General features: G+C 43.1%; 1 protein-coding gene across 1 annotated transcript in view; it reads left to right on the top strand.

The window, feature by feature from the left end:
* The window catches only part of LOC309707078 (CUB and sushi domain-containing protein 1-like), a 451,615-nt gene that overhangs the window by 163,550 nt on the left and 274,788 nt on the right, over positions 1–13,277 (top strand). Inside the window, exon 3 of the mRNA XM_082534186.1 lies at positions 2,590–2,702. Within this exon, the coding sequence (XP_082390312.1) occupies positions 2,590–2,702 (113 nt within the window). The remainder of the gene's footprint in view (positions 1–2,589; positions 2,703–13,277) is intronic.

Consider the following 13,277-nt stretch of genomic DNA (forward strand, 5'->3'; position numbering starts at 1 on the left):
TATATATAATATTAGTATTATATTATATTATATTAGTAGGTTGGTGAATGCAAGCATTGCCTGCTATGTATAAGCACAAGGAACATATTAGCCCCTTAATATCAAAAGAGGTGCATTAGATGTCAGGAGCAGGAAGGCTAGAGAGTAAAACAGTTGGTTTGGGGCTTTTCAGCACTAACAACAAGTGAGCCGTAGAGACCAGAAGTTAAATCATATTTTAATTAAAGTTTCGTGGTGAAAAATATCCATTTATTTCAGTGGATGGAATCTTCAGAGTGTGAGAAGCAGACAAAAACCCTTTTCTTTCTTTAACCTTATACTGAGTGCACAGTTTTCACTCTATAGGCAACATTTTATAACCATTTGGAGAGCAACTTCTTTGGCACTCATGATTATTAAACCAGGTGCATACAAATTATTGTTTTTCTTTCATAAGTCGTTTCTTGAGAGTAGTGCTGAGTGAAATTTCTCACTATTTTTTTCCACTATAGTTACACAGAGTCCCATTGCTGTGGTAACCATAGATGCTTAACTGACAGGTGTGAACAACTGACATATATTCATTAGAAATTAATCACTCTAATTAGTAGATTTGTATTTTTCCTCTCTTTGATTGGTGGATGTGTTTTCACAGCCTGTCTCTCTCAGACAAGTATTTGAATGTGACTATAATACCTGGCCCAAAATAGACCTGCAACATTTTCAGTCTATCCAAACCAATTTTTCTATGTGTCAGTATCCCTGGCTGTCTGTATTTTTGAGTATGGATATATGGTACCGGGAAACGCAAACACATTTCTTTTCAGTCAGTCATCTTAAGTCAAGATCAGGTCACACTAGAGTTTAAAGGCAAATCATCACAGCTTCAAGTGTGTAAGCTGACATTCACAGTTTAAACCTGCTCTTCTATTCACACACATATGTAATAGTGGATTTAAAAAAAATAAAAACCTGACACTGACTTACAGAAGAGGACTAGATTTTCAAGCATCTGGTCACCCTGCCTTGGGTTTTCAAAATAAATACACTTATAGGAAATAAACTGGACTTTTTAAAGTGTTACGTTTTTAAAAAGTCACTAATTATCAAATGTTTTAATGTAATGACATTGCCAAAATATAAGAGCCCCTAATTAGTTTCAGAATTTCAGATGTTTGAAATGATCAGAATTTAAAAATAAACTTAACCCATGATTTATGTAAGTGTCATGGCAGGCAGGTTTTGGACCCAAAGGCAGGACTAATGCTGAATTCTAACATAATACAAAATAATGCAGGTGCAGACACAAGATAACTTCTAGGACAACTTCTACAATCTTCTAGGAGGCAAAACTGCGAGGGAGAACACGACCGAGAACAGAAGCAAAGTGAGGGTATAAGTACAAAAATGGAGATCAGGGCAGAGTGGAAACACCTGAGGAAACACAGCTGAGCTGATACTAACCAATGAGACAAGGGGAAGCAGAACTGAACCTAGCTCACGCGAGACAAGGGTCTATCAAGATAAAACAGAAAGTAATAAAGACTGGGACCAGGACTTAGACATACTAACATGACAGAACAAAACGGGACACAAAACACAAAGACAGGACACTGAGGGACCAGAACAACATGGGAGCATGAGAGGGGAGTCAGAAAGGGATACAAACACAGAGAAGAGACTAGGACAGGCTGGATATGAATGGAAACTAATATCATCATCAGAAAAGCATAGAAAAAACCTCAAAAGCACTAGGGAACAATAAAATACTTCAAAGAATGAGATATAGAACAGGAACATAAATCAAATCCCAAAAGAAATGAATCATGAGTCCACAACAAAAACTCGAAATGCTGGGTCAAAAACCAGCATTCATCTTTTTACCCTATTATTATCAACAGCTATTTGCCCCTAGCTTTTTTTTTTTTTTAGCAACAATTCCTCTGTAGTCTTGTCTTTCACACTCTCCAGACGTGGCATAGTTTAGTTTTTTTAGTGCTGCTTAAAATTGCTTTGGCCAAAAATGTGTGTAGGAAAAACCCTGCATATTTCCTACACTGATTTTAGTCATTTCCTTTCAGTCAAATATATTTATGTTAACCTTGTAAAGAAGAATCTACAGGCATCCAGATATTTCTAACCTTATATCGCCTCTACTGGCTCTTTCATTATGACGAAGCAGTAGTTATATTCAGAACATACCATCCAAGATTAAAAGATCAAAGATAGTCTTTTACTGTGACCACCAAACTGTTCCAGTGAAGCGTATCCTGTCTGCAGTCACGTGTCGGTACTCATGACATGATCAGTTATCATGGCGGTTCTTTTGCTTTGTTGCAGATTCAGAGATTTTGTGGGAAAAGCCACAAACTACAAATTGCATTTCTTCAGCGTCAGAGAAAAAACAGGCAAATAGGAGCTCATGAAGAGACCTCGTTTCAGTGGGAACCTTTATTGTTTTATTCTTAATGATAACATCAACATAGCCATGTACTTACAGCTCCATGTTTCAGGTTTTCATAAACATTTGCCTAAAGGTTTGCCTCATTATTAATTTCCAGAAATGGGCTGTCTTGCTGATTCAATAATTTACTTTTTCCTCTTTTGCAGGTTGTCAGGATTCATGCTGCCCTCCCCTGTAGTCAGCAGTGGATCCATTTTGGCCTTGTGGTTTACCACAGATTTTGCTGTGAGTGCACAGGGTTTCAAAGCTGTGTATGAAGGTAAGAAAACGTGCCATTGTGTTCATGTGTATGAGTGGTCCTTTCAGAGATAACAGTGATAAATTGGAACCTGCATATTGTTGGTATGGTGCTGAAAATGTATTGTACTGTAAGATTTTCAAGAAAAGAATGTGTAAAAGTCCTTTTTGTTATACGATAGTTACAGGTCCTGTAACTTGTGTGTGTGCTGAGACTTTGACCATACTAATGGAGCTGAATGTAATGCTTAACACTTTGTTTGCTGTTGTTTTTTTTAGAGGTTTTTCTATTTTATCAGTGATTAATCAAACATCTTCTCAGTGATGACCTGGTGTTTTGGATTAGAAAATAGAGCAGGAGAAATTATTTGGGTTTTTTTTAGTTTTCTTTTTTTGATGGAGTCAGTCAGGTGTGGCTGTTTGTAGCTCTAGAAATCAGGCAAGCAAACTCTCAGTTGATCAAGCACTTATAAGCATCCAACAAATTTGTGTACGATTAAGGTGAAGCTCCATAGATTAGCTATGCTTTTGATTTATGGGATTAACTGTTCATTTTCATAGTTCTGCATGACCGAACCTGGGCTTGCAGCCCAGAGCTGTTGTTTTGGCCATCAGTCGATTAGTTGGAACTACTTAAATACACCATACATTATATATGTATACAAATACTATATCCATGCATTCATTTTTCTTTATTGTGATTTCCACAATAAGAGTTGAATGTTCAGTTTTGATGTGTCTCTTATGTGTGTGTGTTTTGTACAAAAGACTGTTCCATGTCTGCGTGCCTGGTACGACACAAATCCTTAGCCTGACCTTTGGAAGATGTGCATACACACATGGAGTGCACACTTAAACATATACATATATATTTCATTACGTTTGTGTAACAGTTCATCTATGCCCTTTCCAGTGGCTGCAGAGCTTGGCGGACACTCCTCTCTTGCAAACCGGGCAGTACACCCAAACCTTGTCACCAGGCACGGAAGCTCCCCCTCGGCACCTGGTGTCGTAGGCTCTTTTCTGTCGTACTCTGGCACTGGCCTGGGGCTGGCGGGTGTAGTCATGAACCACCTGCAGCCGCTCCCTCAGCCTCCTGTAGTAGTCCATCTCTGGCCCACCATCAATCCCTGGCTCGGGGAGACCCGAACACCAAATCTACGGGCGTCCGGAGCTCCCATCCGCTGCAGGCGTGCACTGGCTGGACTCCTGAACCGCAGTCCGATACGACCAAAGGACCAGGGGCAGATGTCGGTCCCAATCCCGCTGGTGGCGGCTGTTGAGAATGGCAAGCTGGGTGGCCAGCGTGCGGTTGAAGCGCTCGACCAAGCCATCGCTTTGCGGGTGGGGTGGGGTGGTTCGCGTCTTCTCCACCCCCAGCCGCCGACAGATCTCCCTAAAGATCTTCGATTCGAAGTTATGCCCCTGGTCACTGTGGAGCTCAGCCGGGACCCCAAAACGGGTGAACATCTCCTCCACCAGTTTCTCTGCCGTCGTGGTTGCACTCTGGTCTGGCACCGCGTAGGCCTCCGGCCACTTTGTGAAATAGTCCATGGCCACCAACACATACCTGTTCCCTGACTCGGTGACAGGGAAAGGCCCTAGGACGTCCACTCCCACTCACTCCATCAGGGCCCCAACCAGGTACTGCTGCAGTGGGGCAGTGGAGCGTTGAGTTGGGCCCTTCAGCTGCTGTGTGGTCAGTGGGAGCCATCCCCCTCCGCTGGCTGTGGCCTGAGCAGTAGCCACGCCCAGTGCCTCCTACTGCCGCTCCTACTGCCGCCGACAGTAGCGGCACTCGACAGCCATGCAGGGCCGTCTGGAGAGGGCATCAGCGTTGCCATGCTGTCGACCTGAGCCAAGTTTAAGATGCATGGTCAGTGCACAGGAGGAACCGGCAGCCGTGCAAGTATGGCCAGAAGTGCCGCACCGCCAGCACTATGGCGAGCGAGGTCTCTTTCGCCAACAGCTGGCACTTCGTAGGATTGAGTCGCAGCCCAGCTTGTCGGATGGTACTGAAGGCCTCGCTCAGGTGGGACAGTGCACTGCCGAAGTTGCCACGTGCACCAACAGGTTATCCAGGTACACAACGCAGTGGCTACAAGGGATGTTCACGAGCACCCTCTCCATCAGCCTCTCGAACATCGTTGGCATTGCAGAGCCCAAATGGCATGACCCTGAACTGCCACAGCCCCTGTCCGATGGTGAATGCAATCTTAGGCCTTGCTTCGGAGGCTAGCTCCACCTGCCAGTAACTGCTGCATAGGTCGAGGGAGCTGAACCAGCTGGAGCCGGTAATGTAATCCAGGGCCTCGTCGATCCGCGGAAGCACTGCACTGCACTGAGATGGCGAAAAATCCACGCAGAACCTCGGGCTGCCATCCTTCTTTCCCACCAGGACCACGGGTGCCGCCCATGGGCTGTTGGATGGCTCAAACACCCCAGCCGCAATCATCTCACAGATCTTTTCCTCCGCCACCTGCCGTTTCGAGAGGGGCAGCCGGCGTGGGCGCAGACGGATGGGTTGAGCAGAGCCGGTGTCGACGGTGTGCTGGACCAGCCCCGTCTGCCTGCAGTCTTTGTCACTGATGGCAAAGATGTCCACATTCTCATTCAGGAGGCACCTGAACTGCTGGCGTTGGTCAATGTTAAGACCTACACTGCTGCGCTGCCACAGGTCATCAATAGCCTTGGTTGTCTCAGTCGAGGGAGGTTTGTCGGGCTTAGAGGCTGGGGCTGAGGTGAATAGAGATGATCCAGAGCTACCGGCACCCGAAGTCTGTTGAGCGGCAGCTGCCAGAAGCCTGGCTTGTCTGTCTCTGGTCCCCCCCATTCCCAGCTTTTGACTGCCCTGGAGGGCCAGAGTCTCTGTACTAAGAGTGATGGCCAGCTTCACGGTGTCAACGCAGGTCCCCCAGCGGGTCAGCAGATCAAGGCCGATGATGCACTGATCTTGGACGTCAGCAAGCCAGAAGTCATGCACCAGCTCCAGATCCTTCACTCGGATCTGCAACGGTTTCTTCCCCCGCAAGTCAGTTCTCTCCCCCGTCACCGTCATCAGCTGGTCGGTGGGTGACCAACCCATCACAAGCGGCCCGGACGTTCCAGGGTGTACACCAGGTCGTATTAGGGAAATGGTAGACCCCGTGTCTACCAGGGCCCGGCAAGGCTGGTCCTCAACACGGCAGCTCAGGTAGTGTCCCTTGAGGTGCCCGACTCGGTCCACTACCATGCATCATCCTTGGAGGGGGGCAGGAAGCTGGAGCGGTGGTCCCCTCACTACACCACGCTGTCAGGACCCGTTGGGGGACTTACATGGGTGGTCGCTTCCTCGCTCCTCAATCGCCAGCTCCCCAAGCAGCGAATACTCTCCTCGACGGCTTGCTCCAGCCTCTGAATGTCTCTCTTCATTCCGGCCAGGGTGAGCTATCCCACTTCTGACACCAATGTGGCGAGCTCAGGCAAGGAGACAGAGGTGTCGTTGGTCTTGCTTCCCCATATTGCCAGGGAGCACAGCAGTTTATTTTCAACAGAAAATCACTGCCGCTAACCCAACTGCTTGGCGTAGCTCTAGCATAACAACAAGAAGAAAAAGGCGCTCTCTCACCCAGAAAACACACAGTCGCAGAGAGAGCGCGTCACATGGTATTCATGGCAACATAACGCTGCCACCTGAAACAACAGAACACAGCTGTCAAACAAAACCCAAACAGCCCTGACCCGCTAAATTATGAATGTGGCCATGGCTTTTTGACCTGCATAACAGAAAAACACTTCTTAGCTGTCTCATCAAGAACTTCACTTTAAAGCTTGGCATAAAAAATATAAAAAACGTCTCTGCTCCTGTCAGCAATTAGGCAAAATCCAAATCAACAATTATATTTAGTTTTAAGATATTTCAGTGTTGTTTGATTTCTTCTAATTCATTAAGAAAGTGGGACCACCTAAAATGTTCGGATTCAGATTTGAAGGGTGAACGTGATGTTAGGACTGTGCATTTAACGGTTAAGCCATGTGAATATACAGACTACACTGTCAATGTCTAAAAAAATAAAAACAAAAAAATATGTCAATTTGAATATTATTCTAAAAAAATGTTAAGAATGTGTCACAAAGACAGGAACTTGAATTCATAACTATTTAGTATTTACTGTCACTATTGGAGACTTTTATGGGGGGACTGCATGACAGTGAGACTGTTAGACTGACTGGAAGTAATGGTCTTCCTGATTTGAACCCAAGTATTGATTTGATATTGGACTTCAGGGCTCATCTCAGTTTGTCTACAACAAACACCATGTTTGAGCATAAGTATACTTGGCACCAGGACACCCTAGGTTTTAACTGCATCATCAGATCTTTACCTATGTCTTTGACACATAAGTAAAAGGTGGAGCTGAGCTGCTAACTTATCACCACCTGATGGTGAGTTGGATTACATGTAGCAAAGGTGCCCTCAGAGTATCTAGCAAAACCCTATTTGCCAGGGATCTTCAACTCGCAACTAAGCTTCGGCAGCACTCCAAAACAGGATTGGGAACATTAAGTCTGAGTGGATAATGTTTTCCACCTTCATTGTTGCCATGTCATGTCAACAATACCAGAAACAAATGTTGCTGGCCAGTGTTGTCACACTGAAGAAGCTGTCCTATCAAGTTTATTTGGCTCGTGGGACCCTGCAGACAGCAAATAGGCACCAGCAGACAAAGCAGAGTATGACTCTGACAGTGACTGATTGAAAAACATAGGTGTGTGTAGTTAAGAGGGGCTTTGAAACAAGACTTTCTGTTGACCTCGAAGGGATTCTGACACCCTGTCGGACGACTCTGGAGGTAGAAGCAACTTTCTGCCTACACTGTTTTTGGTTTGGATGAGGTGCTTCTGACTTCAACTGGGGATATAATCAAGCTGTGAAAGGGATACTCAGTAGGGTTAGAGATCTCCTCAATCTGATAGACATGCCTTCAGTAGAAACCACAGAGTCTGTGTATGAGGGGATGACTCGGTCATTCAAGTAGTTAAACAAAAAAAGTCTCTGGTGGCTGCACCCCTTGGAAGGATGACATTCACCTGATTCCCCTTAAGGATGTCGTGGGGCTATTCTGGTTGACACTCATTTTGCAACATTATCTGGAAGTTGGGGACAGTGCCCTTGGATTCCTGAAAATATGTGTCTCAGTCCTCAGCAAATCTTTCACTATCCTTTATCAGATTGCCTCCTTGTCTTTCTTTTCCCATGACATTCTCTTCTACATTACTTAAGAGGTTTTTTTGTACCTTTTCATTTAAACTGAACCACACTAGAATAGAATCCATTTTTTTCTATTGCCGTTAACAACCAGTCTCTGTCTGTATATGCCCCTGTCTCTGCTCACATAGCCAATTCACTTAACAAATCTTCTCTCAGTTCTATCCTTTTATTAAAGGAGACCAAATTGAACTATAAGTCTGAGCACATAGCTTACTGATAAGACCCCAGTCACCTAAGAGAGGGATAGATAGAGTGAGAGGAGAAAGAAGGGGGGGTTGGGGTGGGTGGGTGCTGTCAAATAAAGCTATAAGTGGTGAAAAAGCAAGCCTTACTGATAAAAAAAAAGCAGGTTTGCATACCAACTCTGCAAGGCACGATAATCATCAATTAATTTCCCCTGAAGCAGAAAGAGAAAGAGGGGAAAGAAAAATGCAGAGAAAGAAGTAAATAGAGATTCTGAAAGAGAGAGAGAGGTGTAGAGATAGATAACCAAGAAGATTGGGGAAGAGTTGATAAACAGAAGGGTGGCATTCATATCTGTCTATATTTCTCATTTGTTGACTTCACGACACAATATAATACCAGAAGACCAACATCCAAAATGAGATCACGATCACTCTCCCCTTAAAAAAAACAACAAAAAAAAAAAAACAGAAGACACGACTGGAAGAAGGAAAAAAATGAGAAGTGCTTCACTCATCTTTTATTAACAGTCATGATGCTATGATGGCGTTTGGGGGGTCCTGAATTTAGAATTTTTGTCACATGCAATTCTCCCCTCTCCCTCGCCATCACCTCCATCTGTTTCCCCTAGAAAATAGCAGTCATAAAATCATTTGAAATATTTATGTGCTCTTACAGCTGCTTCATCAGGAGTTAGACCTGTAGCCTCAGCTATGGAAACTATATGGATTTTGACGTGTGTGTCCAATAGCACTCTTTTTTCACAATTCTACTTATTTTTGATTTCTTGGTGCACATTCCTGTTTGAGCTGGGTGCAAAATGCTGAAAGTTATAAATAGTTAAACTTTTAGTAAAAGGCTGCCTCGCCTCAAATAAGTTCGCAATTGTCACTTAGCAACAAGGAGCACTACCAGCACTTCCCCCGAGCATTTGTTAAGTGCTGCTACCTGTAAGAAGAAACCCAGCAGATACAAAGCCTTACTTTTGCATTCACAAAGTAAATGAACTGTTTGTTGTTGTTTTCTATTGTGAGTGTAGCTGAAGTGCTTTTTCCCCACCCATATGATATGCCAGTCTATTTCTTTTGTTTTAAAACAATATAATAGAAATGCAAAGCGATGACAGACCTTTATTTTCTCTTATCAAATACATTAACAGCTGTAAACAGTTTAGCATACCCTCATTGCAATTGTGCTCTCAAGGGGCAGCAGAATATGCACTCCAAAAACTGCTCAGAAAGAGCCCAAGGCAGCGACTCATCCTCCAAACAACTCTCACTCCAATTTGATCGATGATTCGCAACAAGCACAATTCCACTGACGTCCTACTTTATGTCCCACAAGTCTGAAATAAGTAAATGCTTAGTTTTCTGGACATTTGTAGCTTTTCCTAAAAAGATTATTTAACCATTAATACAAAACAGAAAATCCGGTTCAAAGTCTTAATTAATGTCGTACACTATACCACTTTACACTAACACCTACAAATGTGCCCACACTCACAAAGAAAGAGCCTGAGTGTACTTTTGTTTTTCTTTGTATTCCCTAAGCTAGCTGCAGAGTTTCTCCTCCTGTTGAGGGACTTCTGTGAAGAAAATAAAATGACCTGGAAACTGTTAAAAGGGGCTTTGCACTTTAAAGACACACACAAACACACACACACACACACACACACACACACACACACACACACACACACACATTCCCCTATGGCATCACTAGGCATAGGCATCACTCTGGTAAAGCAACAGAGTGAAGACAAGAATGTGTGAATGCGGATCAGGGAAGTAAAAGAAGACCGCCTGCTTGTGTGTGTACATATTCAGGCACATGTGTTACTGCTGGTCATGAGTATTTTGTTGTTGTTGTGGTAATATCCACTGTGTCATTATCTGTATGTTATTATGAGGTGTCACTTTTACACCGCATTACAACATGTAATGTGTGTGTACCCATGCCTGAATGTGTGTATCTGTAAAATTGCAGGAAGTTCATCCCCTTTGGTGTTGGCATTTCCTCTCTCTCTCTCTCTCTCTCTCTCTCTCCCTCTGTCTGTCTGTCCGTGGTGTAGACTGGTGTAGAATCCATTAGGAACACTTCTAGGAGCTTCCAAATCTTGCTGACTTGATGCAAGGCTTTGCACAGACTGTGGCAAGAGCCCTGTAGCCACCATCCATTGGACGAGATGCAAAAAGATCGCAGCCTCCTGCTTGGGGATTTTGGGTCCTTACTCATGATGTTACACATAAGAAAGATTTATTCATCTAGAGTTTTTTCCGATGCCTCTAGCCAGATAGTTTTCATAGTGGAGCCTTTATTTCACAGAGTTTCGCCGTACTAAATCTCAGAGGGTGGCAAATAGCCATTGCAGAAAATTGCACTATTGTAGAAGGAGTCGTGGCATAATACACGGTGTGTTGGCAGACAAAAATATTACTTAGAGGAGTGGTCTTCAAACTTAACAGCACCGCCTACAACTGCAAAGCTCTCCAGCGAGTAGTGCGGTGCTCTGAACGGATAATTGGAGGTGAGCTTCCCTCCCTCCAAGACATCTAAAGGAAGCGGTGCCTGAGGAAAGCGGGGAGGATCATCAAGGACTCCAGTCACCCCAGCCATAAACTGTTCAGACTGCTTCCATCAGGAAGGAGGTTCTGCAGCATCCGGTCCCGTACCAGCAGACTGAGAGACAGCTTTTTCCATCAGGCCATCAGACTGCTGAACACGTCATAGACACCTCAGCTTCACTACTGGAACTTCAACATTATGCACTCCACACTGTATATAAATGCCACTTGTTTTGCACATATTCAACTCTGTATATTTTATATATTTTATTATTATTATTATTTTATTTTATTTTTTTACTATTTAATTTGTAAAAATGTGTATACACACACACACACACACACACACACACACACACACACACACACACGTAGGAAAATATTTAGTATACACATCCAGAAATGCATACACTATTATATATTGTACATATATTTATTAGTTTCAGGTTGGCCATTCTTGTATTTTGCTCGTTTGTGTTGTTGTGTTTGCACATCTCTGTTGCTTGTGGGGCTCGCACACAAGAATTTCACTCGCATGTGCTGTGCCAGTGTGCCTGCACATGTGATGTGACAATAAAAAGTGATTTGATTTGATTTAAGTTTTATGGATAGTAGTTTATAATGAAGGCATATGAGCCTCTATGTTTATCTTAAATGTCTTTTGCAGCTTATTATGTTAATTTCACCATACATTCACTTATTCAACATTAATTCAGTCAGACTGTTTACCTCAACAGCCAAATAACTTATTTCATTTTTTAAAATTAGGTATGTAGTTATTTGTTTTTTCTGCTTACTACTATCCTCAGAATCACTGATCCTTTTAACAGCAGGGTTTAGTAAGCCTCAAAGTGCTCCTGCTGTTTGCATTAAAGTTAGTAACACTGGAAATATACTGGACAAAAATAGTTGGCTTCATGGGGATTTAACTGATTCATTGATTTTATGATATTTCCCTCCAGCTATTGTTGTAGTCAGAGAAAGTTTGCCTCTATAGAGACATTAGAAAGAGAAATCAATCATTACAGATGCCATTAATAAGTTCAAATAGTATAGTTATTCTATTGAATGAACCTCCTGTGGAGGAAATTGTGCTTACAGCTTGCAAATAAAAACAAAAGACTCAGAACATTAAAAACATAGGTGCAGCCCTAGTCTTTGTTAGGAGGGAATTTATGTGAACTGTTACAGTTCATGAAATCAAAGTTTCTTTCTTTAATGAGATAGTGAGAGAAAAAAAGAACACAACTACATTATTCTCATAGATCCAGAGAGCTTGGTCTATCTCATGTTGCACTTTAAAATCCATTTTCTACCTTCCTTTATTTGTGGGGCGATCGTGGCTCAAGAGTTGGGAGTTCGCCTTGTAATCGGAAGGTTGCCAGTTCGAGCCCCGGCTTGGACAGTCTTGGTCGTTGTGTCCTTGGGCAAGACACTTCACCCGTTGCCTACTGGTGGTGGTCAGAGGGCCCGGTGGCGCCAGTGTCCGGCAGCCTCGCCTCTGTCAGTGTGCCCCAGGGTGGCTGTGGCTACAATGTAGCTTGCCATCACCAGTGTGTGAATGGGTGGATGACTGGATATGTAAAGCGCTTTGGGGTCCTTAGGGACTAGTAAAGCGCTATATAAATACAGACCATTTACCATTACAGCTTACCACCAATCTACTGGATCCAGCTGGATCTTTAGAGATTACCACACGCACCAGTGATTCCTAAAAATATCTCACATCACACTTTCCATTATGCTGTGGAGGCTGTCTGGATAATTCAGTCAGCGCTATTTCTTCTAAACACTATAACTGCTGAGATAAACTGACTGTGTTCTATATTTAACATTTATAGATTCCCGATAATAACTGTTTTCACTACGTGGTAGAACTATTGGCGAAGGCAATAGAGACTCGGTCGATTTGAATGAATGTTAAATTCTAAACAAGCCTTAGTCATTCTAAAGGAACATGAATTGATTAGGGTTCCCTTTTTGATGAACTCGCTGAGGAAAGCGGTTGAATACATACCAGTGTAACTGTATAAAATATTGGCAGCATGAAATGGAAATTAGTGAGATTATTGAGACTCAATTGATGTTTATGTGACTATCCCTTAATAAGATGTTATAAAGTAAAGCTCCTCCACCCTCCACCCCCAAACATATGTCTTCATTTCTTAAATCAATGGCAGCAGGAAACTAAGTGACTAAAAGTTATTCATACAAAAACTCAAATGTCACTTCCTTCCATTCTGAATAATGATTTATTTAGGCGTGAAATCAGTGATTATATTACAACTGACATTTACTGCATTTCACTGTTACCAATGCATAGCCTATTTTTTCTTCATATCGACCTGTTATCCCTTGGTCCTATCAGTATCTGTGTGCCCTTCATTGAGAATAATAGGCTTGCGTGTTTCGTCTAAGCCAATGGATTCAGCAGGGAAGCTTCTTAGAGCAAACACAGCAAATCATTAAAGGAAGGAAAGACTACTGGTGTATTTGTCAACTTGGACAGTCAGGTGCTGCTACACATTTGTGTATCTGTGTGCTCAGAAGAGGTGAAGAGAGTGAAAGAGTGAGAGAGGAAAGAGAGAAGCAGTCCGAT

This window comes from Aulonocara stuartgranti (genome assembly GCF_965226115.1).
Source record: "Aulonocara stuartgranti genome assembly, chromosome: 1".
NCBI classification, from domain to species: Eukaryota; Metazoa; Chordata; class Actinopteri; order Cichliformes; family Cichlidae; genus Aulonocara; species Aulonocara stuartgranti.